The 23,603-nt window shown below is 32.2% G+C and overlaps 1 protein-coding gene across 1 annotated transcript; it reads right to left on the bottom strand.

Annotated features, from left to right (window-relative positions):
- Nucleotides 1-1,140: 1,140 nt before the first annotated feature.
- On the bottom strand, nt 1,141-18,646 carry LOC106064339 (glycine dehydrogenase (decarboxylating), mitochondrial-like). Its single transcript, XM_013222853.2, has 25 exons — nt 17,857-18,646; nt 15,196-15,274; nt 14,948-15,083; nt 14,200-14,364; nt 13,877-13,954; nt 13,175-13,322; nt 12,407-12,603; nt 11,965-12,061; nt 11,602-11,707; nt 11,045-11,184; nt 10,137-10,217; nt 9,395-9,495; nt 8,690-8,816; nt 7,056-7,198; nt 6,877-6,952; nt 6,654-6,779; nt 6,491-6,570; nt 6,210-6,279; nt 5,904-6,016; nt 5,392-5,645; nt 4,776-4,871; nt 4,510-4,617; nt 3,928-3,992; nt 3,067-3,147; nt 1,141-2,670 (listed from the first exon to the last, which is right to left on the bottom strand). Exons 1-25 carry the CDS (start codon nt 18,142-18,144, stop codon nt 2,524-2,526), a joined length of 3,102 nt encoding a protein of 1,033 aa, XP_013078307.2. The 5' UTR covers nt 18,145-18,646; the 3' UTR covers nt 1,141-2,523.
- Between the last annotated feature and the right edge of the window lie 4,957 nt (nt 18,647-23,603).

The following is a 23,603-nucleotide window of genomic DNA, read 5'->3' on the forward strand; positions in this document are numbered from 1 at the left end:
AATCCATCTCCACTTCCTCTCTAAGATCTGCACTTCTATATTTTTCTGTCCACTCATCTCCCACAGTTTGGTGTTTTCTACTTTGTCATACCAGTGTATTTTTAGGATATTTCTCAGGCATCTGTTGATGAAGGTCTGTATTTTTTTTGTTGTGGCTTCAGTTGTTCTCCATGTTTCAGAACCATACAGTAGGACAGCCTTGACATTAGAATTAAGGATTCTTAGTTTAGTCTTGTTTGAGATGTAAGGAGATTTCCAGGTTGGTTTTAGCTGTGTAAATGTCTGACGTGCTAGATTTATACGGCGTTTAATGTCTTCATCTGTTCCACCTGATATACTGACTACACTCCCAAGGTATATAAAATTTTCTACTTGGTCTATTGTCTGAGAATCCAATACTATGTCTCCACTTTGTTTATTGTTTACTTTAAGTACTTTAGTTTTTTGGTGGTTTATTTTGAGGCCTACTCTTTTTCCTACTTCGCTTAAAGCTGTGACCTTTTCTTGCATATCCTGTAGTCTGTGTGATAATAGGGCTATGTCATCAGCGAATTCCAGATCTTCCAGCTTTTGTGTGAGAGTCCATTGGATTCCTTTCCCTGCGTTAGAGTAGGCTTCTTTTGTGACCCAATCCAGTACTAGAAGGAACAGGAGTGGTGAAAGAAGACATCCCTGTTTGACTCCTGTTGTGACTGGAAATTCCTCTGGAAATTTTGCAATATAGAATACACTAAAAGTTGTTAAAAAATTATTTTCGTATAAAATCTACTTTCACAATAATTTTCAAGTCCCCACTGAAAAGTGATGCTTGTTGTGTCACATTAAAACAAAAAACAAATTCATTCTCAAAAATTTTATGGCATATATATCCTTTCTCTTTTTAATGCTTATAGTTTACAGTTAATTTCTCATGTAGGCCTATGCTTTAAATTTAAGATTTTCTAGATGTTTTGTTACATTATAAGTTTTAATATTTTTAGGAAGATACTTATTTCAATGTCAAACAACTATACAAGTACCTGTATAGTGCCCCTGAATAAGGATATAATTGTAAGAGTTTCCACATTCTTGCTTTTATGTTATAAGGAATATGACACGTTAAAATTACTAAAGTAATAGAAAAATAAAACATTCAAAAAGTAAGATTTACTTATGTTTATTCAACTGTTATCATGAGATGGCATTCTGCAGCAGTAACAAGGCCAAATAAATTATTTGGTTTACAGCAATGATGGAAAACAATTGTTTAATATTTAACAAAATCTAACAATAAAGGCCATAAAGTTTAGTAGATACGTTCAATGTATAGAGTAAAGGACCCAGACAAAACAAATACATCACTCAGTCATTTTCTAAACAAGTACAGTTCAATCATGGAGAAAGTAATGTTGAAAAGAATGAACAATAGTTGAGTATGTAGATACACAAGTTGATGAAAATAAACCAGATCAGTAACATTTCATTGGCTATTTACAAAATAGAAAATACTCAAAACTTACAATTCAAAAATGTGGACTCCAAAAAAAACATAATTATTAACAGCTTCTCGGTAACAGAATTCTTATGTTATCTTAATTTATCAAATTACCTGGCAGATCCAAGATATTAGAGATAAAAATATTCTAAAATGTAAACAAAAATTTGTACCAATAATATCTTTATAACTTCATTGCACAAATGATTCATCAATAAAGGAACAGTAATAATGTTTACCCATTAATGTAAATTAATTAAAATGCTGGATTTCTGTGTATATTAAGTGGTTATAAGAAGTCAACATATTTACATGATATGAAGAAATGATCTAGCTGCCTAAAAATATGCAACCGACATGTAAAGACTAAACAAATGAAAAAAAAATTCTTTAAAATAATCTTTAAATAACTTTTTCAAAAATGTAAAAATCAGATCAGTTTTGTTTAGAACTTTAAATGAATCTTTTTTTTTTAAAGTGAAAATACTAAGAGTGATATCAATGTTGTTATTAACTTCTGGCTAAAATAAGTTCTGATTTCTTTAAGCTATATTAAAATCTCAGAAAAATCTAATAATTATAACATATCTAAATTTTAAGAAGTTTTGCACTGAGGAAGAGCCACTGGGAACTTTAAAGACAATTGTGAATGTAATACTTAGGAGCAGAGTCTTGTTATCTACATCTCTCTATTATATTTATGGTGTGACAATGTCAACCTAGCTTATCAAATATAGAAGACCTACAAAAAAAAAGATGACTAATGACTATTAGCCTTAATGACTTGAATAATTTTACAAAGAATCTGTGTCTATATTTTGTCAAAACTGATTGTCAACTAGTTAAAAAAAAAGATCAAACATTGCACAAATATAAGAAATTAATATCAAAGAATTAAACAATTCTACAAAATGTTGTAGATGAAGCTGTAGTGTAAAGTCTCAGTCTGTTTTATTCAATACAAGGTTATATATTTCAATATTTCGACATTTGAAGATGGTAACAAAGGCACTGGTATCTTTTAAAACAAAACATGATGAAGCTGATGCCTACAGAGCTGATGAGTCCATTTTGTCTTCATCAGAAGATGCATAATCTGTTACAGCAGGGCAGGTACAGATCAAGTTCTGGTCACCATAAATATCATCTATACGAGAGACTGTTGGCCAGACTTTAGTACCAGGCTGAACAAAAATCTAAAGACAATAGAAGTATATTTTTCTTGAAAGTTAGTTCTACATGAACATCTAGATCTTTCAACATTTCTTTTAAAATTATAATTACTGCATTGAAGGTTATTCATATTCTAAGTTTCATTTCAAGAAATGTCAAAAAGTTAAAACAAAACATACTATTCTTTAGTTATATAATAAAGTTTTGAAGCAGACACATTCATCTATCACATAATCATTTTTCTATATTGTTTCTATATATGTTGTTGAAAAAAAAATGGAAGGTGATACAACTAATAAAAATATATTTAATATTATAATTAATTGTGGCCCCCTCCAAATTCATCTTTTACAAATTTATTTTAACAATAGCCAAAACAGTGACAAAACAACTGCCAAGCAGAAATAAAAATAGCTTACAGCAGGAAATACAGCCAGTTCAGGAGAATATGGCCTTTCCCATTTGCCCAACAAAACATCAGCTTGGGAATGTGGTGCCTTCTATTAAAAAAAAACAACACACACACACAAAGTTAATATCAAATTCCTGAATCTAAGCTAAACTGATATTGGCTAATAATAATAATAATAAAAAAAAGCTTTTCATTTATAACATTATTTTATAAGGTCAATAAATCAATAGGGAATTCTGATTATTATAGTATAATAGTTCTAATGCTATCACCATTTGCTTCTATTAATACTATCTAAAATTTTAATTGCTAACTTTAACACCTTAAACATTAAATATGCACAGATTTATAGCTCATTACTTGTATATGATCTGATAAATGCAAGAAATAGGCTAAAGGGTGCTAATCCTGTGCTAAATATTGTTAGTTAAAAAAATGTCTTTCATGAAATATTAGAAACATCAGTTTAGAAAATAATTAACGTAGCTGACATGAATAAATTGACAGTGATTATAATAAACAATCTGAACTTAAAAATACTAATCTCAATTTCAAAAATCTAGTAATCAGGCCCACGAGGGATTTGACAACATCTTGGCTCAAGAAGCTCAAAATCCCATAATGATATTAATTATTTACTCCAGATTAATAGAGCCACTAGGACAGGGGACAGCAAAAAGACTTTTTCATATTTAGGGTCATTGGCAAAAAAAACTTTTCTTTCATTTTTTTTTTTGAGTCTTGAGAGCTTTATTCTCAATAGTATTCAACAAGAAAATGAATACCGGTAAACAATTTTACAGAACTAAATAATTTTCTAAAAACCTAATTAATTGGTCAATAATGAAAATTAAAAAAAAAAAAAAACCTTCACAGGATTGCATTCTCTGTTCCATTGACCAACTTCTATGGCATGAATTTCTTTGCGTATCACTGAAAAAAAAATTGAAATGAATTTTACATCTTCCAAATTGTAAGGAAAAAAAAAATGGATGCTATATTGAATAAAAATGTTTATGAACCATTTGTTGTAACAGCCATGAGAAGCTTTTTTCATACAAGAAATATGAGGAAAATAAGGGGATTATAATAAACTGAAATGTTTATGTCTTTAAAATCATGTTTTAAATTGAGTAAAAAAAAGTATGCCAGGCTTAGCAATGCTTAGTGTGCAGTTGTATTAGTAAACAAGTATTTATGTAGTAATAAGAGAATCCTTCCTCTATAGCATTTCATTTTCATAATGGCATTGGAACCTTTTCCCAAGAAGCATTGAACATCTTAGTTTTTTTTGTTGTTTTAAATTGATAATTGTTTACATAACCTGACCAGATAAGGGGGGGAATTCATATTAAACTCTCATAACATTGTAACAAACCTAACACACAACAATCTAAATCTTTGACATTAGTTCAGCAATCAAGGTCAACAAAGTCATGATTTCACTTACTGATAAGTGCATCACAGAAGTTGTCCAGTTCCATTTTATCTTCAGACTCAGTAGGCTCAATCATCAGGGTTCCAGACACTGGCCAGGACAATGTAGGAGCATGAAAACCTGGCCATAAACAAAATGTTCATTTTTGTAGCATAAAGAATTACTCAAAGAGCATATCCTATTCAAATGTTTTTAATAATAATAATAATAATAATAATCTTTATTATCCGTAAGGAAATTTGTAAATAATATGAGCTAGTGAAAAAAAATGTTTTTACCATAATCCTGTAATCTTTTAGCAATGTCTGTGGCATCAACGTTAGCTACTTTTTTGAATTCCCTGCAGTCAATGATAAACTCGTGGGCACAAAAACCTGGAATATGTTGTTAGAACATGAAAATATTGATACAGTACTATACAGAAAGTTTAAACTTAGGGAAATATTTTGTATAATAATGGAGAAGAATAAATAAGTAAAATTACTGAGAGTCTTAGTTGCCAAGAAGGATGAGACATGTACAAGTGAATTACTACTTCCAGTAATATGAAAAGAAATTATTATGTAAGGATGCCTTGTCAAATTTTAAATAATGAAATCTATTAGGGAAAAAAGGTGAACTACTTTGTAACTGTACAATGTACATGTTCATGAGTACCGGTATCTAAATATTAAACAATTTAGTTAGAAGACAAAGCATTATTGTGAATGCATTAACAATATAAAATAATATACTAAAAAGAAAATCAAACTTCTTAAAACTAAAATTCTAACTGTTTACCAGGATCATGACCAAGGAATTCAATAAGTGTAATAACTCAATAAAAAGAAGCTAAGTTATTGCAGAAATATTAAATATCAATCATTGTATAAAAATATGATAGGAACTAATTACCTTTTTCATTAGTGAATAGAGTTTTGTAATGACCAGCTAATCTTTTACTCATGTAATTGGCATTGAGTATCGCCACCTGAGATGCTTTGCGAAGGCCTTTGGCACCCATCATTTTGATGTAAGACCAGGAAATGGGTAAAATAGAACTTGATCCATAAGGTCCTGATGAGACACTCCCAAATGATGTTTTAGGATCAATGCCATCTAGTGGCAACACAGGATGTGATGGTAAGAAAGGGGCTAAATGTTTTTTCCTAAAAAGGAAAAAAAAAATTTCAAAACTTAAAAAAAAAATATAACTATTTCTTCTAGAAGCAATGTTAATGCTATTACATAAGTATGTTTTATCCAAAATGAAAGAATATACTATTAAACATTTTTAACTAATATCAAAATTGAGACATTTTAAAGAAATTATGAATAAATTTAAGAGCTTTTGAATGTCTAATGATTCAAGCTTAAAGGTTACTATTAGAGATTGTATAAAGTAAAAAAAAAGCAGGTCCACCTACACCCCAATAGGTCCAGCTCCAGGTCCACCTCCACCATGTGGTATGCAGAAAGTCTTGTGGAGATTCAAATGGGAGACATCTGAACCATAGTCCCCAGGACGACAGATGCCAACCTGATAGAGCATGCAAGTCAATAGAGCTTGTAAGGATTTCATTGAATTTAACTCTTTCTCTCCTAACTGATGATACCAACGTTGATTCCACCAGAATGTGGTAAATAATTACGGAGAGAAAGACTTAAACAAAAAAAATTGTGACAAAAAAAAATGGCTTTTTAATTTGTCTGTTTAATTTTAAAGTGTTTACCTGGGCATTCATGTTTGCCCCATCCAGATAGACCTGTCCTCCAAAATGATGAACTATATCACAAATTTCTCTGAAAGAAATAACTAAGTTAACAGTATACAACAATCTAATGTAATTAATTATTTGCAAAGTTCCTAACAAAAAAACAACAAACTAACAATAGGTATACTTTTAAACACAAAGAATTTATACAATTACAGATCTTACTTCTAGGAAATATTTTTTTTAATTTCAAGTAAGTTAGAACAAAAAACAAAATATGTCTTTCAGAGTGCTGTTACCTAACATCTTTATCAAATACACCATGGGTTGAAGGATAAGTTATCATGCAGCATGCTAGTTCTTCTTTGTATTTCTCAGCCTGAAAATAAAATGGCTTGCTTAGTACAAATTTGGACTTGAGCAGCATGCAAAAAAAGTCATCAGCGCTAAAGCATTTCTTACATTTTCTTTCATGTGTTTTATATCAACTGCTCCATTGCGGTCAACATTGATCGGCTGGATTTTCATGCCTGCCATTTGGGCACTGGCTGGATTAGTGCCATGTGCTGAGACTGGAATTAGACAAACCTAGACAAAAATACAATAAATTTAATCAAAGCTATAATATGAAGCAATATTAACAATGTTTACTTCAGGATGATACGAAAATGTACAATGCACTAACCTTCCTTTGTTGTTGTCCTAAAGAGTCCAGATAGGACATGATAGTTCTTAGTCCTGCATATTCCCCCTGAGCACCACTACACATAGAGAAAGTAGTAGTATTTACTGATTGTTATGTCGACACTGAATTCTTTGAACTAAGAGTGCAGTTTATTATTTATAATATCATAAAATATAAACCTGTTGGGCTGAAATGATATTCTGTCATAGCCAGTGATTTCACATAAATCCTTCTCAAGTTCATTCAGCATCTGGTGATATCCTTTGGCTTGTTCTTTAGGAACAAACGGGTGAAGTCCAGCAAACTCAGGCCATGAACAAGACTGAGAAAAAAACAACATGAAACCTACTGAGATAAAAAAAATCACCTATTATCAGAAAATTAAATTAATTTGGCATTTTCCTTCCTCTGACTTAACTGCTCATTTCTATCTAGAGAATGATGTTAAGCAAGAAAATGTCCAGCAATTCATTTAATGCTATGGGAACTATGCAAAAAGTATATGAACTACTAAAATTCTACCAAAGATGCCTATGCTCCATTATGGATACAAGAAGCAAGATTACACCACAAAAAATGATGTTCTGATGCATGTCATTGTCGACAATGCCTAGTGATTGATAGTGATGTTGGCTGAGAAACCTGTTTTTCATGGTGGATGATTTTATTTTGCTAAATATAATTTTTTTTTGTGTATTGGAAAAAGAAAATACAGAGGTTGACTCTAAAAACTAGGTCAGACATAAGTTTACACTTAGTGGTCTAAAAAAGGTCACCAAGTAGTAACTTTCTACAAAAGGAATAGCTGGAGAACCCAACAGCTTTATATATAAAGTAATAGAATGATGTTAACAGTGGACTACAAAATAGCTGGAGAACCCAACAGCTATATATATATATAAAGTAATAGAATAATGTTAGCAGTGGACTACAAAATAGCTGGATAACCCAATAACTTTATATATAAAGCAATAGAATGATGTTAGCAGGGACTACCAATGAAGGTTTATATTTATTGAAACATTTTTTTTTAAACCAAATACTTTTTTTAGAATTTTCTTTTTTTTTCTTCCTCTTTACTTAGGAGTATGATATGAATTTTTACAACAGAAATATGTAGCTATTGGATTTAACTGATCCTATGTTATTAAGTCCTAATAGACAAGAAATGTAACAAGATAAATCACTGGCATCAGAATCTTCTTCTTGAGGCTGACTTAGTCACAATTTTAGTCTCATGGGTTTCTTTAACCATGCCAGTTGTGGTATGTGATCCAGTGCAAAATCTACTCAATTATTTTTATTGTACTTATACATCAGTGGATGAACACAATGACCTAACAACTGTCAAAAAACACAAGCTAAAATTCTATGGCCATATAATAAGGTCCTTAGGGCTCGCAAAGACCTTCCTTCAGGGAACAATACCAGGAAAAAGAGGCAGACAAAGAAAGCAATGGGAAGACAACATAAAAGATTCTAACCAAGGCAAAAGACAGAGGAATGGAGAAAAAATGACACCAAATCCAACAGACTAAGGGCTATGCAGGCAGGCAGGAGTAGATCTCAGGTTATTTATAATATATTATGTATGTTACCAACAGATGAGTTGTCATAGCTAAGTCAATGTCTGCAATTTGATCTTAGACTTTAGTTACACTTAGAAGAAAAACAAAACATTAAAAGAATATTCTTAAAACCAGTACCACAGGGAATTATTATTACAACTTCCTTTAGTAACGATGAGCTGACTCTAGATCAAAAGCAACTCATACAAATTTAATCTTAAGTTACAATCTAACATATGACTTACTATCATCTCTGTTGTACTGTTCAACTTCATGGTACAGGAACCCAGTGGAATCATGGAGTGGGCCAAAGATAAATCTCTATTTTCCAAGTTTTTCATGTAACGAACTATTCTAGTCTCTGAATGATAGCTAAATGTGACAGAACAACAATCAGTAAAAAAATGACAATAAATCAAAGTGAATGTAAAAAGGTAATCAACATTAAATAGAATTATTTTCAAAAAGCACATCATACCATTTTGCTAGCCAGCCACATAGTTTAATGGATATATAAAACACTAGGTAGACATAAGATTGTTGAGTACTTATGGGATAACAGGGCACACAAAGCATTGTACACACTTATACATAATTGCAAGGTAACAAATATCTTAAACACAGAATAAGATACTAAAATTATGGAATATTCTGATAAATGTTAAAGAGTTAAAATTAACCATGAACAACAATGGGATATTTTTTCAAGAAATAGGGAGCTAGAAGTACAGTGAATGTAGGTCATATCTGAGTTCAACTGCACAGTGTGCACCACAGGTTTTTGTAAAAGGCTTTTAGAATGGACTTAACTCATTGTTGCCTATTTGCCTAATTCTAATGGAGTTCATAATTTGACAGCCTAAGTTAACTGTTTAAAATTCAATCATAATTTCTTGCAAGATTGAAAAAAAAAAACAACTAAAAGGCTGAAGAGCTAGTGCTCTGTTTACCTGTTAAATACAGGGTGTGTAAGATAAGGAGATGTCCTAGCAAAGGATCCTCTCTCTAAGCTGTTTAATGGCCTCTCTCCTAATTCTTTAGCAATGTCATTCTGTTGATAACAAAATAAAACTTTTATTTGGTCAACATCCTTCTGTTTAAAAATATTTTTTTTCTTTTAATTCTTATAACTATTCTTATAACTATCAAAGGCAAAAATTTTGGTCAAGAGTTTTATTAATTCCTTTAAAACATGTTTGGTCCACTACCCCTTCCCATCTTTCCTTAACAATATATTTCTATATGACATACAACTATGTTTATATTTTAGAATCAAGTCTATTAGTTTTTTTAAAAATGCTTGTCGCAAACATTTTGTTCAAAGACTATTACAAGTACATCTACAGTATTCTTATCTATTTTTTTTCTCTTCTTATCTCCAAAGTGTAACAGTTAGTGTAAGAGATCAAAATTGAACATTTTTGTAACTGATAAGGTTTTAATACATTACATGGTATATCTTTTTAAGATGCAATACTATCTAGGGCATGATATCCAAAACTACTAAGGTAAATGTCTACTATCTCAAAATTGTATTGCATCAGAAGTATTCATATCTGTTCTTATCAGTCAATGATCTTTTAGTGCAAGAAATTCAACTTTTATTTATTTTTTCAAATTTTCTTTAAGTACATGTCTAAATGAATAAATTAATGAACTTGCAGAAACAAATGTGTGAAATGAAAATCTTACAGCTGATAAAGAACATCCAACTATATCAAGCAAATCAGCAATGTCTTTTTGTGAGACTGTTTCATCCAGAGATACAGAGACCTATATCACAAAAATTTTTTTAAAGTTATATACACAAAAAAACCCAGTGATACATTATTTAGCTTCTTTAGAATAAATATTAAATACATTTTTAAATTATTAAAACTGAGCTGATATATTATTATATCATTATTATATTATTTGGCATTTTAAGCAATAATTGTATATGTTACCCCACCAAACTGAAACTTTCTCTACAATATTATTATTTTACTTTTTGTAACTTTTGAAAAGTATTAACTTGTTACTCTGTAAAAAAAACTCAACTATATATATTTAAAAAAAAAAAAAAAAGCAAACCTCCTTCACAACAAAATATTTCTTTGACAGATGGTTAACAAGAATCATATGGCCAGCAAAACATCCACCTTGATTTTCCCCAACTATTTTCAGATACCTTTTAGAGTTGAATGGACTCAAATATATTCCAAAGATCCTAAAGCTAAAAAACCCAGTGGAATTCAAACTCATGAAGCCAAGTACTTTAACATTCTGCCACTATGTCCCAAGGGAAGGGAGGGGAGTAAAGCGCTTGTTTTCTGAACCGAGGGGGTCACAGGTTCAAATTTTGTGGAAGACTAAGATTTTTAATTTACGGATTTTAAGGGCATCCAAGAGTCCACCCAACTCCAATGGGTAACAGAAATTAGTTGGGAAAGTAAAGCAGTTGGTCGTTGTGGTGACAACACAACACTCTTGTTAACCCTCTGCCCTAAAAAAGATTGCCTTTATGTCATCTGCCCTTTAGGTCAAAAGGTCTGAAAAGAGTATGTTACTTTGTCCCCTAATTGTAACAATGCTGTAGGTTTACTACTGTGTTCCTTTACCTCCCCATCAGTATAATATCTCAAGTTGATTTTCTTTTCTTCTGCTTTCCTCTTTATGTCAGCAATTCCATCTTTAGGCTGAAACTTGACAGTGTCAAAAAAGACAGTAGAGGTCAACGTATGACCACTTTTTTTCACACCTGAAGAACATATTCAAATACATTGTAATCTAAGTTAAATTACTTTGATGAACTAGTTAACTTCTGAATGTTTTAAATGGACAAACACAATCTCTATACACCAAAAAAAAAAAAAAAAAAAGACCTCTTCCCAAAATGATATATTTGATAGTCATTTCATTTTCTAAGAAACAAAATGTTTAAATTGGATTGCTAGGCTTTTAAGTTACAATTTGAAATTAAGAATCTGCTTTAAAAAATCTTTTAAATACAATTTATAAATCATATGTTCAAATACTGAAACATGAAAGACAAAATTATATATCTGATTATATCTCTGCAGGAATGAATAAGAATATTGTCATCACCCAGAATAGTGAGATATGTTACTTTAAAAAGAAAAAAAGTATATGTTTATAGAATGTTAACTTCTCTCACCTTCTGCAAGAAGAAGAGCTCCATGATGTACTTTCTGTGCAAAGTGATGCAGTCCCTTTGGCCCATGAAAAATGGCAAACATGGCTGACATGTTTGCCAAGAGAGCCTAGAATAGCACAAAAACAACAGATGAATTACTTTTCTATTTTCTTGGAAGCTAGCTTTAAGGCTTGTATTATTTTTCAAATGTAACATTGCAGGGCCTAATGAAAAATATCTGCAGCACACTAAAAAAAAAATAAAAAGAAATTTTTTCATTGCATGATGCAGTTTCGAAGTTGTTTTTTCTTGTCTAATATTCATCCATAGCTAATGGTACAGGTATTAAATGCTTCTAACATTAATGTGGAAAGTTCAGTGTACCTGAGCTGTGCAGATATTGCTTGTTGCTTTATCTCGCCTGATGTGCTGCTCTCTTGTCTGCAGAGCTAACCTCAAAGCTCTTCTTCCAGCTGCATCTCTATAAGATTTATAACACTGACAGTTAGCAATAAAATTTTTATTGTCTAATATTGCAAACCAAGACAACCAATGACAAAAACTTTAAATTTTTCAAAGTTCACAAAAAACATTCTATTAAAACCAGTTACAATGTTTACAATTCTAAATGATCTCCATAAATTCATGTTATAACCTAAACTTGGATTCTCACATCTGAATTAAATATTTAAGGGAATTTTTACAAAACGTTATGAACAATGTACAATGTTATAAATATATAAACAACTATATTGATGATGGTAAACACATTTACAATTTCAAAAAATCTTAATTAAAAATAAAACAAATTAAGTGGTTAATTCACCTGGTAATGCCAACAACTCTGCCAGGAAGCATTCTCATGAACTTCTCCTTGCAAGCAAAAAAGCCAGCATGAGGCCCTCCATAGCCCATGGGGATTCCGAATCTCTGGTTTGTTCCAATAGCTATATCAAAATCCATGTCCCCTGGGGGTTTCATCAATGTCACAGCAAGCAGGTCAGTGGCTGCCACCATAAGTGTCTATAAAAATAATTAAGTCCAAGTGACTTCATAATTTTATTAAAACAAATCAACAGAAATATACAAATAAATAAGTAATAGTTACTTCAGCTATACAGGGTAAAACATTTGCGGTGGTTAAGTGGTATGCAGTAGCTAGTTGCATCAGCCACACAAGATTATCATGATAACTAATTATATTTTTCCCACCTCTGACTAACCAATTTGCTAGTCCTGAAATCAATGACACACCGCCTGATGACAATAAGAACTTACAATATGCAGGTATGGAGCATTGCTCTATTACACAAAAGCTAACAAGTACCATTAATTCTAAGCTGTACTAATGACTTGGTTTAAATAATAATTGTTGAATCTTCCTATTTCTGTATAATTCACTTTTTTAAAAAAAAAGTCTTTTACATGTTCATAACATTGAGATACTCTTACAAATTAGCAACTCAAATTGATTAATTGGCTTTTAAAGACAACAATATCCATATATTATAGTTTTGACACTATAAGATTTCTTGTAGGACTAATAAAATATCAAGGTTACCTATTTATTTGTATTTCATGCATTTTCACCTACCCCATTTTTATGTGCCTGTTGTACTAATGAAGAGAAATCACTGACAGTTCCTTCCGTGTCAGGATACTGTACCAAAGCACCACAAAAGTCTTTGTTGCTTAAGTCAAGATCTTGCCAATTGCCTTCCACAACGTCTATTCCCAATGGGCTGGATGATTCAGTTCAGTATTTTGTTAATTACAAATTAGTAAATTGTTAATTTTTAACCAATTTTATAGAGAATGTGTCTAGTATTCAATTGATATGTATATATCAAAATAAAACTAGTATATTGGGTATTCTTATTCTAATAATAAGCTTATTTTCTGTTGAGGCTCTTTTGCAGACTGTGCTATGGAAAAGCTGATATCCAGTTTTCACATAGGGTGATAGTGAAATAATACTGATGCAAGAAAACTTTTTTTTATGCATCTGAAATTTAATTTCTGCTACAGATGATACTAGTTTACATCTATTGTCCACATACAGCAATTAATTAAATTAGTAAGTGTTGAACTAAAAAAAATGATTAGTGACATCTTAAAGAAAAAAAAAGGAGAAGATGGAAATAAGATTCTTTAAATTTATGGCCATATCCATTGTTGACTTCAGGGATCTTGCTTCTAAACGCATTCGGATTTACTAATGGTATGAAACTTTTGTTTAGAGTAATTCCTGTTTTAAAAATAATTTAACAACATAACACAAAACATAATTACTTACTCTGCTCTGGTTTTAACTACAGATATTGTTTGAATATGACACTTGGAATCAACAAAAAACTTTTTCCTTTTGTTATGCCTAAATGAAACAAAAAACTAATTTTAACATCCATTTGTTCAAATTTACGACATAAAAATTTCCTTTATCACTTGCTTCTTTAATTTATAAAAGATTACAAATTATATGGAGAGATTACAAACTATGTAACAAAAAAACAAAACAAAAAAAAAACCCTATTATTCTGACAATAAATATTTGATCAAAATTTTAAAATTTTAGCAACAATAAGGATTCATGAACTAATAATAATAAATTATATTTACCTTTGGCAGAGAGCCATAGCCTCTGCTGCAGCTGTGCCTTCATCTAGCAAGGAAGCATTGGATACTGGCAAAGCCATCAAGTCTGTCACCATTGTCTGATAGTTCAGTAAACTTTCCAGTCTGCCTTGAGCAAGTTCTGCTTGATATGGTGTGTACTGGGTTGTCCTAGTAAAAAAAAAACAATCCAAATAAATTTTTCAAACATAAGAATATTGAGTTTCAATGTAATGTTAAATCTTCATTTTTAATAAACTGTTTTTGAAGTTTTATTTAATTTACTGAGTGAGGGTTTTCACCTAGGTAGTTTTTTTTTTAAACTAAAGTAGTTGACATCAAACTTTGGATGCAACCCCACAGCATAAGATATATATACGAGGGCAGCATACGATAGATATTTTTGACCTTAAGACCACCAGGATGACATGGGCCATGTATGGTTATTGGGTCATTCATCAGTGTTATAAGCTGAAGATCAAAGAATATCATGAACTGAAATTGAGAAATCTTTAACATTTTTAGGGAAGCAGTCTAAAGATAATTCACCCATCACTCAGGCATTTTAGAGAGTAGAAGAAAGAGCATTAGGACTAAACAATTCTTGTCTCTTTAAAAGACTCAAAAAACTTGAAATTAGTCAACGGAATCCAGAAATTAGGCAGGCTATTAATCATGTGGTCTGTATTCAACCACTTTAATTCCCTTTTTTTAATACTGTAAACAAACTAATGTTTATTATAAAATATACTACCATCCTGGGTTTTCAAAGATATTCCTGAGTATACTGGTAGGTGTGTTAGTACCATTATACCCTTGTCCAATATAACTTCTCCATACTTCGTTCTGTGAAGCAAGTTCTTTGAGGCGTTCCAACAACTCAAATTCACCTATTAGATGAAAACAAAAACATGTGAATCAGTTTCAGTTGACAAGGAAAGAAATAACATTTACTTCTAAAGACTGACAGGAAGTACTAATTCATCATTTAATTTCACTTACCAAGTGGTTCATCTAATGCAAGGTCTCTGTTGAGTAAAATATCTTTGGGGACTGCATTGGTGGTTAATTCCTCCAGATTCTGTCATGAACAGAAATAAATTTTCTGATCAGTGATAAATGTGTAAATAGAATAGTATGGAGAAAAGGGAGTGTTAAGAATGAGTTGGTGAGAAGATTATCAACATTTGACCTATTCAATAGGTACATAATAAACAATATTTACCAAACAATTCTTGTAAATATTCTGCTTCAATAATCCAGTTCCAATAATCTTAACGATTAGGTCACAAAATTAATCTCTCTCTCTCTCTGTATATAATATATAAAAAATTAAGCCAAAACCCTCATTTATTTATTACTTATCACTTAAACACAGTTCTTCCCTACCATTTAATATTTTCTGACATACTGGAATTGCCAGCAACTGTCAAATTACTGAAAGTTTGTTTTGATTGCTTCACTTCAAATTTTAATACCTTATAAAACTCAATGATTGTAAATTATGTTGTTTTTTTTTCATGTTTTTAGCATCTCCTGAAAGAGGAAAAGCTGTAATTAGTTTCAAATGGTCTGTCTATATGTCCACCCAAAAGGTCCATCCCATTTAGATTGCAGAAACTAGAGAAAATGTTTAAAATCCAATATCATGATATTTTAGATCTTGCAAAGCTTGGCTGAAAGCGTACTGTTCAATTTTGAAAATTAAATATATATATAGCAAGTTTTTTCATAGAAATACTTTAGATTTTAATGAAAAACTTCAGGGGAGGTAAGTTTGTATAATGTGCTATTTATCAAGGGGGGTCCAAAACAATCCAAGTCCAAATCCCAGCAGAACTATTTTAATACACTGATACCTGTCCTCGTTTGATCTCAGAAGTTACATCCCCTCTTATTTACTAACATTATTTTGAAAAAAAATAATCTAATTATTAAACACATACACTACAAATTTGATTGGTTGATGCTATGTATTATTGGTCATTATCAAATGCATGTATCATGCCACTCGTTATATAAGAGGTTACATACAAATCAATACAGTGAACACGCCTCTCTCTGTGAAGCTTTGCATCTTTTAATCTTTTCGTGTTAAAGGAGTGATTAAATATTTAGACCAGAAGGTATTAAGTATATTATAAATTGCTAGATAGTATGTCCTTAAACAGTAGTGAAAAACTTGACATTTTAGGTTAACGCTGGCCAGCCGGAAGACGTGACCCCAAATAGGAGGACATGGCCTCCTTTTGTTGGGCTTCTGGTAACCCCACACATGCTCCTCTTACATCTTAAGTGGTCACTAAGAAAGCATGGAAATTCTATTAACCATCTATATTCTTCAGAATTTTCCCAGAATGGGATATAATATAATTTATTTATTAGATATATATTAGTACATATTTGTTGGCCTCCTTCAGTCTCTAGCACTTTTTCGTGTGGCTGTGGAGCCCTATTTTGGAGAGACACTCCCATCCACATATATCCCAGGTTAAGGTAGCTTTCGCTTTGGTGGTAGAGGAGCCGGCTATGTTTTTTCCAGAGCCGAGGTCATGTTTTTTCACTGCTTCATAGCTTTCTTGGTCACCATCTCTCTCCAACTAGTGTGGTATAGGGCTATGTCTTCCAATAATCAGTATCAATGTTCACTGTTTTTAGGTCCCATTTTATTACATCCAGGTAACGGAGGTGGGGACGACCAGTTTTTCTTGAGCCAGGCGCAAGTTGCCTGCAAAGAATGATTTTCGGGATGCGATTGTCCTCCATCCGCCAAAAATGTCAGAGCCAGCACAGGTGGCGTTGTCTGAGAACTGTAAAGATGCTGGAAATAGGCCCGTTCACGCAGGTATCTCAGTATTGCACACTCTCTCTTAAATTGTCATGTGATATTCAAGATCCTTCAGAGGCAGCACAAGTGGAATGAGTTTAGCCTTAGCTTTCTCTTTTGCTTTGCGCAGGTAGTCCATGACTCAACCGCTGTACAGTAGCATACTCAGAATGCATGCCTTATAGACCTGCATTTTGGTCACTGTAATGAGCTTGTGGTTTTCCCAAACTCTTGATCTGAGTGTAATGAAGGTCAAGGCAGCCTTCCCTATGTGTTTCTCCTCGTCTAGAGACAGGTCATCTTGAATTGTAGATCCAAGATAGCAAAAGCCATTTTGAAATTGATCAAAAAAATAGCTCTAAAAGTAGAATGTTGAGAGCTCAATCTGTTTTCCGCCTTACCGCATCCAGCTTGTTATCGTCAATGAGGATGGAAGGTACAGTTGTCGTAGGTGGTCCCATAACCATTTTTTTTTTCATGCTAATGGTTAGGCCATAATCTTTACAGGCCTGTACATATATATATAATACTATAGAATAATATATACAGTCTATAGTTACACTATAGTAAGAATCTAATTGTGTATATAATCTCTCTTTCTCTCTCTCTCTATATATATATATATATAATAATCTAGATTAGATCTAACAGTTTTAGTAATAGATCTCTTAGAGTCTTTTGAGATTATAAAATTCTTAGCTAGATCTAGAAGCTATAATAATAGCTCTAGACTCCAGAACCAGATTACTAGAATCTATTAGTAGATCTAAGATTGTAACTAGAGTTATCTAGATCTATATTAGTATATAATTACTATATATATGGTCTAGACTAACCTTCACTCCAACAACTTCAAGCATAGTTTTAATTTCACTTGAATTAGGGCCAATGTGACGCCTAGAGAAATCATCGTGACGTTTTATTAACTTATCCAATTGTGTAGTTGTCGAAGAAGATCTAGATTGACTAGATACAGTAGCATTCAGTCGAATACATGTGTTACGATAAACAACAGGTGATTGGCAATTTATTTCTTTCTTTATGCACTTTTCACCAGACAACAATAATCGGTGATGCTTTTTGTATAATGAAAATGCACGGGCAATCTGAGAGGAGTTTTGCATTTTTTTATGGCTTTCTAGACTCTAGTCTACGATCTTATTATTTATACTTATACTGATAATAGCTATCTGTATCTACTTCTATAACTATAGACTCTTGATCTAAATGATGTAATCTAGATCATCAAAATCTACCTAGACTCTATTAAACTAGTATTTATAGATCTAGATTTATACTACAGATCTAGTATAGTATAGGTCTAGTGACTATAGTATAGTCTCTAGAGACACTAGATCTATATTAGTATATAATATAATCATATATTCTATATATTTTTTTTTTCTATGTAGGCAGACTAGATCTACTCTAGTTACTCTAGATTCTAGGTCTATAGCATAGCTGCAAGCAACCTGGCCTTGGTCAAAACTAGAATGGTCTAGCTAAATCCAGAGCTTTGCCACTTGTGGGTCGAATGGATGGAGAATGTATTGACCCAAAAAAAAACTGACCAACTTAAAGTCAGCTGCGAGTTTTCAGTGTGCGTGTTTTTCACTATCTGATCAGTGCGAGTGTGTAGAATGATTCTTAACCAATGAAATGTCTTTAAAAAACCCCGCCTCCTTGACCTTGATAAACGAAAGTAAGAGTCTCAGGAGCCAAGAATGTATGAGACAAAAAAAATGTGCAATTTCGATTTAAACGTTAGATCTACATCAATATAAATAAATAAAACACAATAAGGATCGGAAGTTTAATATGGCTAGATTAGCTACTAGTTTTCAAATAATCGTTGTTACTTTTAATTACAATACATCTATATATATATATATATATATATATATATATATATATATATATATATATATATATATATATATATATATATAAATATATATATATAAATACAATGCTTTTCACACAAAAAATATATATACAAGAAAAATGCTAAGAGCAGAACGTAAACCTAATAGAGGTGCCACACGGAAACGCTTGAATGACCAGCTTAGATTCCAACTTGCCATAGCTGATATAGAAGAGGGCACCTGGTTTCATGCGGCCTCAGAACGAGACAACTGGAAGTCATTCACAAAGGCCGCGGGATACACATTTGAGACCAAAGGAAAATCCGCTTCTGAGGACAGACGCAGACGTTGAAAGCAAAATATAAATCGACCACTTGCGGACAATGGTTAGGCCTATGCTTGCCCTGGATGTGGCAGCCACGGGAAATACTGCATTCCTCGCTAATCTTCGGATTCAAAGACAATCCTCATTATTATTATATTATTATATATTATTTATGATATTAAAACGACAAGGCAGTTTACAGTTTACACCACGAAGTTTACTTAAATCTACTTAAAGGCTTATCTAACATTGAACTCGACGAGGAATTAAATCGTGTATCCTTACACATTTAAAAGGGAGATGGTTTTGTTATTTGACAGTCAAACTAATACATGGGTCTTCTGGCACACATTCTGTTAATTTTCTATACCAAACCGTTATAGACTGAAATACGAGATGTTCTCATAAACTAGGACTTATAGGCCTAAATCTGTAGGCCTTTTTCAGAAGCCTCTATGTCATTTATACTTTATACCAATTATCAAAATTTGCGACAGCTTTTATTAAAGAGTGTTATTTCAGTTTCAGAATACCATATTTATCTAATAATCACATTACAAGAGAAATACTATAAGTTGGTGTCTCTAGATGACTTAATTGATTTCAACTAAGCTAGATTGACAAAATGTTTCTTGATTTTGTGTGGTGGTCTTCGGCAAGCGTTTTATCGCTCTCAATATATAGGTCATATCGCACCCTTGTAGTAAGTATGCAGGTCTCGAGAGTTAAGCTTCGCAATTAGAACACGCATAGGCCTATACATCGTGAGACTATTGTGAATAGCGTGTGCCATACTTCTTAGCTTCTGTTTGTTTATTTATTTTATAAAGAATGATAGACCGCTCTAAGTTGCAGAGACAGATTTGGTAAATACGAGAACAAAAACACCTAACAAACAGAAAGATAAAGGCGATTTCTTGCAGACGCGGAATGGGTCCATGAACTTATTTGTTGTACCGGTTAGTCAGCGTATATAATTTGAACAGCTGGAAGAATATTCTACCGGCTTTGGAATTCTGTAGAACTTGTCGAGTTTGAGGACATATAACTTAAAATTAATGACGATGATTTATCGAAGTGCTTCATAGATTTGAATAGAAAATGTAACACACAAAAGACTTGCAAGATCTGCACGGAATTGACATGGGAGGAGAATTGCAGATTTAAAAAAAAAAAAAAGAAAGAAAATCCTAATGACATCAATCAGTTCAAAAATTTCTTCGGTTTTGTTTCACCCATTCGATATTCATTCCCTAAGATCAGTTTGTAAAATGTTCTACATTCTACATGTTTCAAATGTTCATTCAGAGTTGAAGAAAATTTACTTCCAACGACGACGTGGGATGGCAGCGGGCAGGGTATGAACCCGGGACCATCGACAAGTCCGAACAGTCCAGCGCTCATACCGCACGACGACCAGGCACCCAGTGCCTGATTTTAGTAAGTGGAAGCAATAGGCAGGATGTTTTTTTGAGATTATATACCCTCCAAGTCTCAATATAATATTAGTAGACATAGGCCTATAGTTAGAACCATATCATGTATGCAGGTTTACTTGAAACTTAAAATAAGCATACACGCTACTATAGAAACAGGAGGACAAAAAAAAAAAAAAAAAAAAAGAACAAATCCTTAAAAGGAGGACATAAACAAATAATGAAAAGTAAACTTAAAAAACTAGGCTTACATTTAATTTTATGAGATATGGAACTCCATGCTCAACACTTTCTAAGAATTGTAGGCCCTTTATACAGAGAGCTCCGTCTCGGTGAGTCTATGGAGATGTATGTATCATGTTTCTTTGGAATAACCTTGACTATACGAACACGTGTTCATCAAAGGGGCTGTCAAAAACAACAACGTATAATTTGCTTCTATGTGTGAGTGTGATACATATATGGGATACAATGACTCTTTAAAATGGTTTCCATTGGCGCTTTTAAATATAGGTTTTACTTTTTTTTTCAACCAAATTGTTTCAAATACTTTTATATAAATCCATGTACTACTAGGCCTAAGTAGACTACATTTAGAAGTTATAAAAAGCTTGTTTCAGCATTTTTTATACTAGATCTACAGAGGGCAATAAACAAACTTTGTCCTACATAGAAAATGTGGACTATTTCCTAGTCATTTCATTAGTTCACCGATTTAGTTGTTTATGCATAACAGTTGATAAGAAATAAACTGTGTGTGGCTTATTACGTGTGCATGTGTAAATGTCTGATTACTTCACAAGAAAAAAAAGTGGACTACTATGATCCAGAGATTACAACATGTCAAAGAATTAATCTAAGCTTGTGAATTTTACAATGAGCACTTTCAAAATATTAAAGATATGCCTGTTATATGATATTAGTTTCGTTTACTGTGTAGGCTTCTTCATATTAAGGGTTATTATAATACAGCTACTACATAGAGTTGTAACATTTTAGCCTAGCTTTGTTTACTGACACCTGGTACGATTAGGCTATATAAGGCTATAACACTTTTAAGGCAGCCTAGGCAACATGTATAATAAATTTGTATATCAACCAGTTTATATCGGAAACTATATAAATATTTAAGGTGGCATATAGGCCTACATATTCATTGAAACTGAATAAACTCTAATTAGCCAACAAAAAGATTCATTTTAGGGCCTGACGGCATATAGCCTACATGCATGACGTGTAGGACGTAGGCCTAATCATCTTCTTTTTTTTTTAGTAACGTCTGTATTATATAAGAAGATAAGACATTAGTCCTACATTACAATGAGATGATATTAAAAAGTGGTGGTGTTAGGACAAGCGTGATAAAATGTAATTGATGTAAATTAAAGCTACAAACAATACCTTCAAAATCTATGAGCGCGTGTTTGTATTTCTGTGTGCAATTGCGTACATTCGTGTGTGTCCCTGCTACTATTATGGTGCACTATGAGCGTTATATTGTCCAATTTATCTTGATGAAATTAACATGATAATGGAAGAAATAAAACAGGTAACAAGAATCATAATTATTGCACCCATTTGATCCCAAACATAAATTTCGATACTATTTACTTATTTAACCCTGATATAGAATTTATACTTTGGAAATATCTATATATAATAAAAACAATATAAACATATTTGATTTTGAGTATTACGATGAACGAAAATCATATCTGATATATCTAGGTCCGGATTGAAGTATGGGGAGGCCCGGGGCAGAATTTGTGTGTTCACTTTTTTGAAAGCTTAAAAAAGAAAATCCACTTTTTAACAATCAGTAAACATACTGACATCTAATACTGCATTCCACATTATCTTCGGACTCGGAGACAAGCCTTATTATTAATATTTATGGGCAAGCAATATTTTTAGAAATAGAGTAGTTTTAAACTTACTTCTGTAAAAAAAAGTTACAATTATTTAATATGCATTTTAAAAAAATATTTTGTATATGTTTTTGAGTTTGTGGAGAGTAAGGTAAGACCATGGGTGACTTTTAAATAATCTCTTTTGTGGAGGTGCCGGGGATATGTAGCCCCACCAGCCCTGCCTTAAATCCGGCCCTGGATAGGCCCTGTACCTCTACCAGCTCTAAGCAACAGCAGTGACTTCCAGAAAGCTTATCACTTGCTAAGGAATTAGAGTAGTTAGTAAAACCCAATTTGGGCAGCTGTTTGAGACAAACATCCATAAAAAAGCTAAAAAGATTCTAGAAATAAAAAATCACCTTTGGGTCATGATTTTGTGATTTTACCATCACAAAAGAGATACAAGACACCGATAGCAAAGACAAACAGACACAAACACTCTTTTGTTCCCCTGGCAATCAAATCATTAAATAGAAACAATCTGATATAAACTTTTCACTTGTAAATTATGAGTGAGTCTTGTGTGAATGTACATTTTTTTTTTAGTTACAATGTTTTGTTTGGTGTAATGCACAAATTGTAAGACAAATTTACTTACAGACAATAAAGATTATAATTATTATTAAAAGAGTATTCTGGCAAGGATTTTTCTCACTAATGACAATAAAGTAATGAATGCCACAGTAGGCCCTATCATCATCGTATCGCTTTTTTGTTTGCGCAGGGGTAGGAGGAGGTCAATTTCCATGATAGTAGCACACCAATTTAAGGAGTTCTGCTGGAAACCATCAGGGCCAGGCGATTTCTGTCTTTTGAGTTTTCAGATAGCCTTCTTAACTTATATCAAGCGTTGGGAAGTTATCAAGCTTCGCTTTCATCAGAGACAACTCTTTTATGTATATTATAGTGCTCTGTCCACCGGTTCAGTATGCTCGCCTTTGAACAAAGGACGCTACAAATTGAAGTCAAGTAGGCTTCTCTGATGTTTATTTACAATGAAGATGATAACGATACAGGCTATAAAGTAATAAACGCAGATCTTGTCAT

The sequence above is a fragment of the Biomphalaria glabrata genome, chromosome 5 (genome assembly GCF_947242115.1).
Source record: "Biomphalaria glabrata chromosome 5, xgBioGlab47.1, whole genome shotgun sequence".
Classification (NCBI taxonomy): Eukaryota; Metazoa; Mollusca; class Gastropoda; family Planorbidae; genus Biomphalaria; species Biomphalaria glabrata.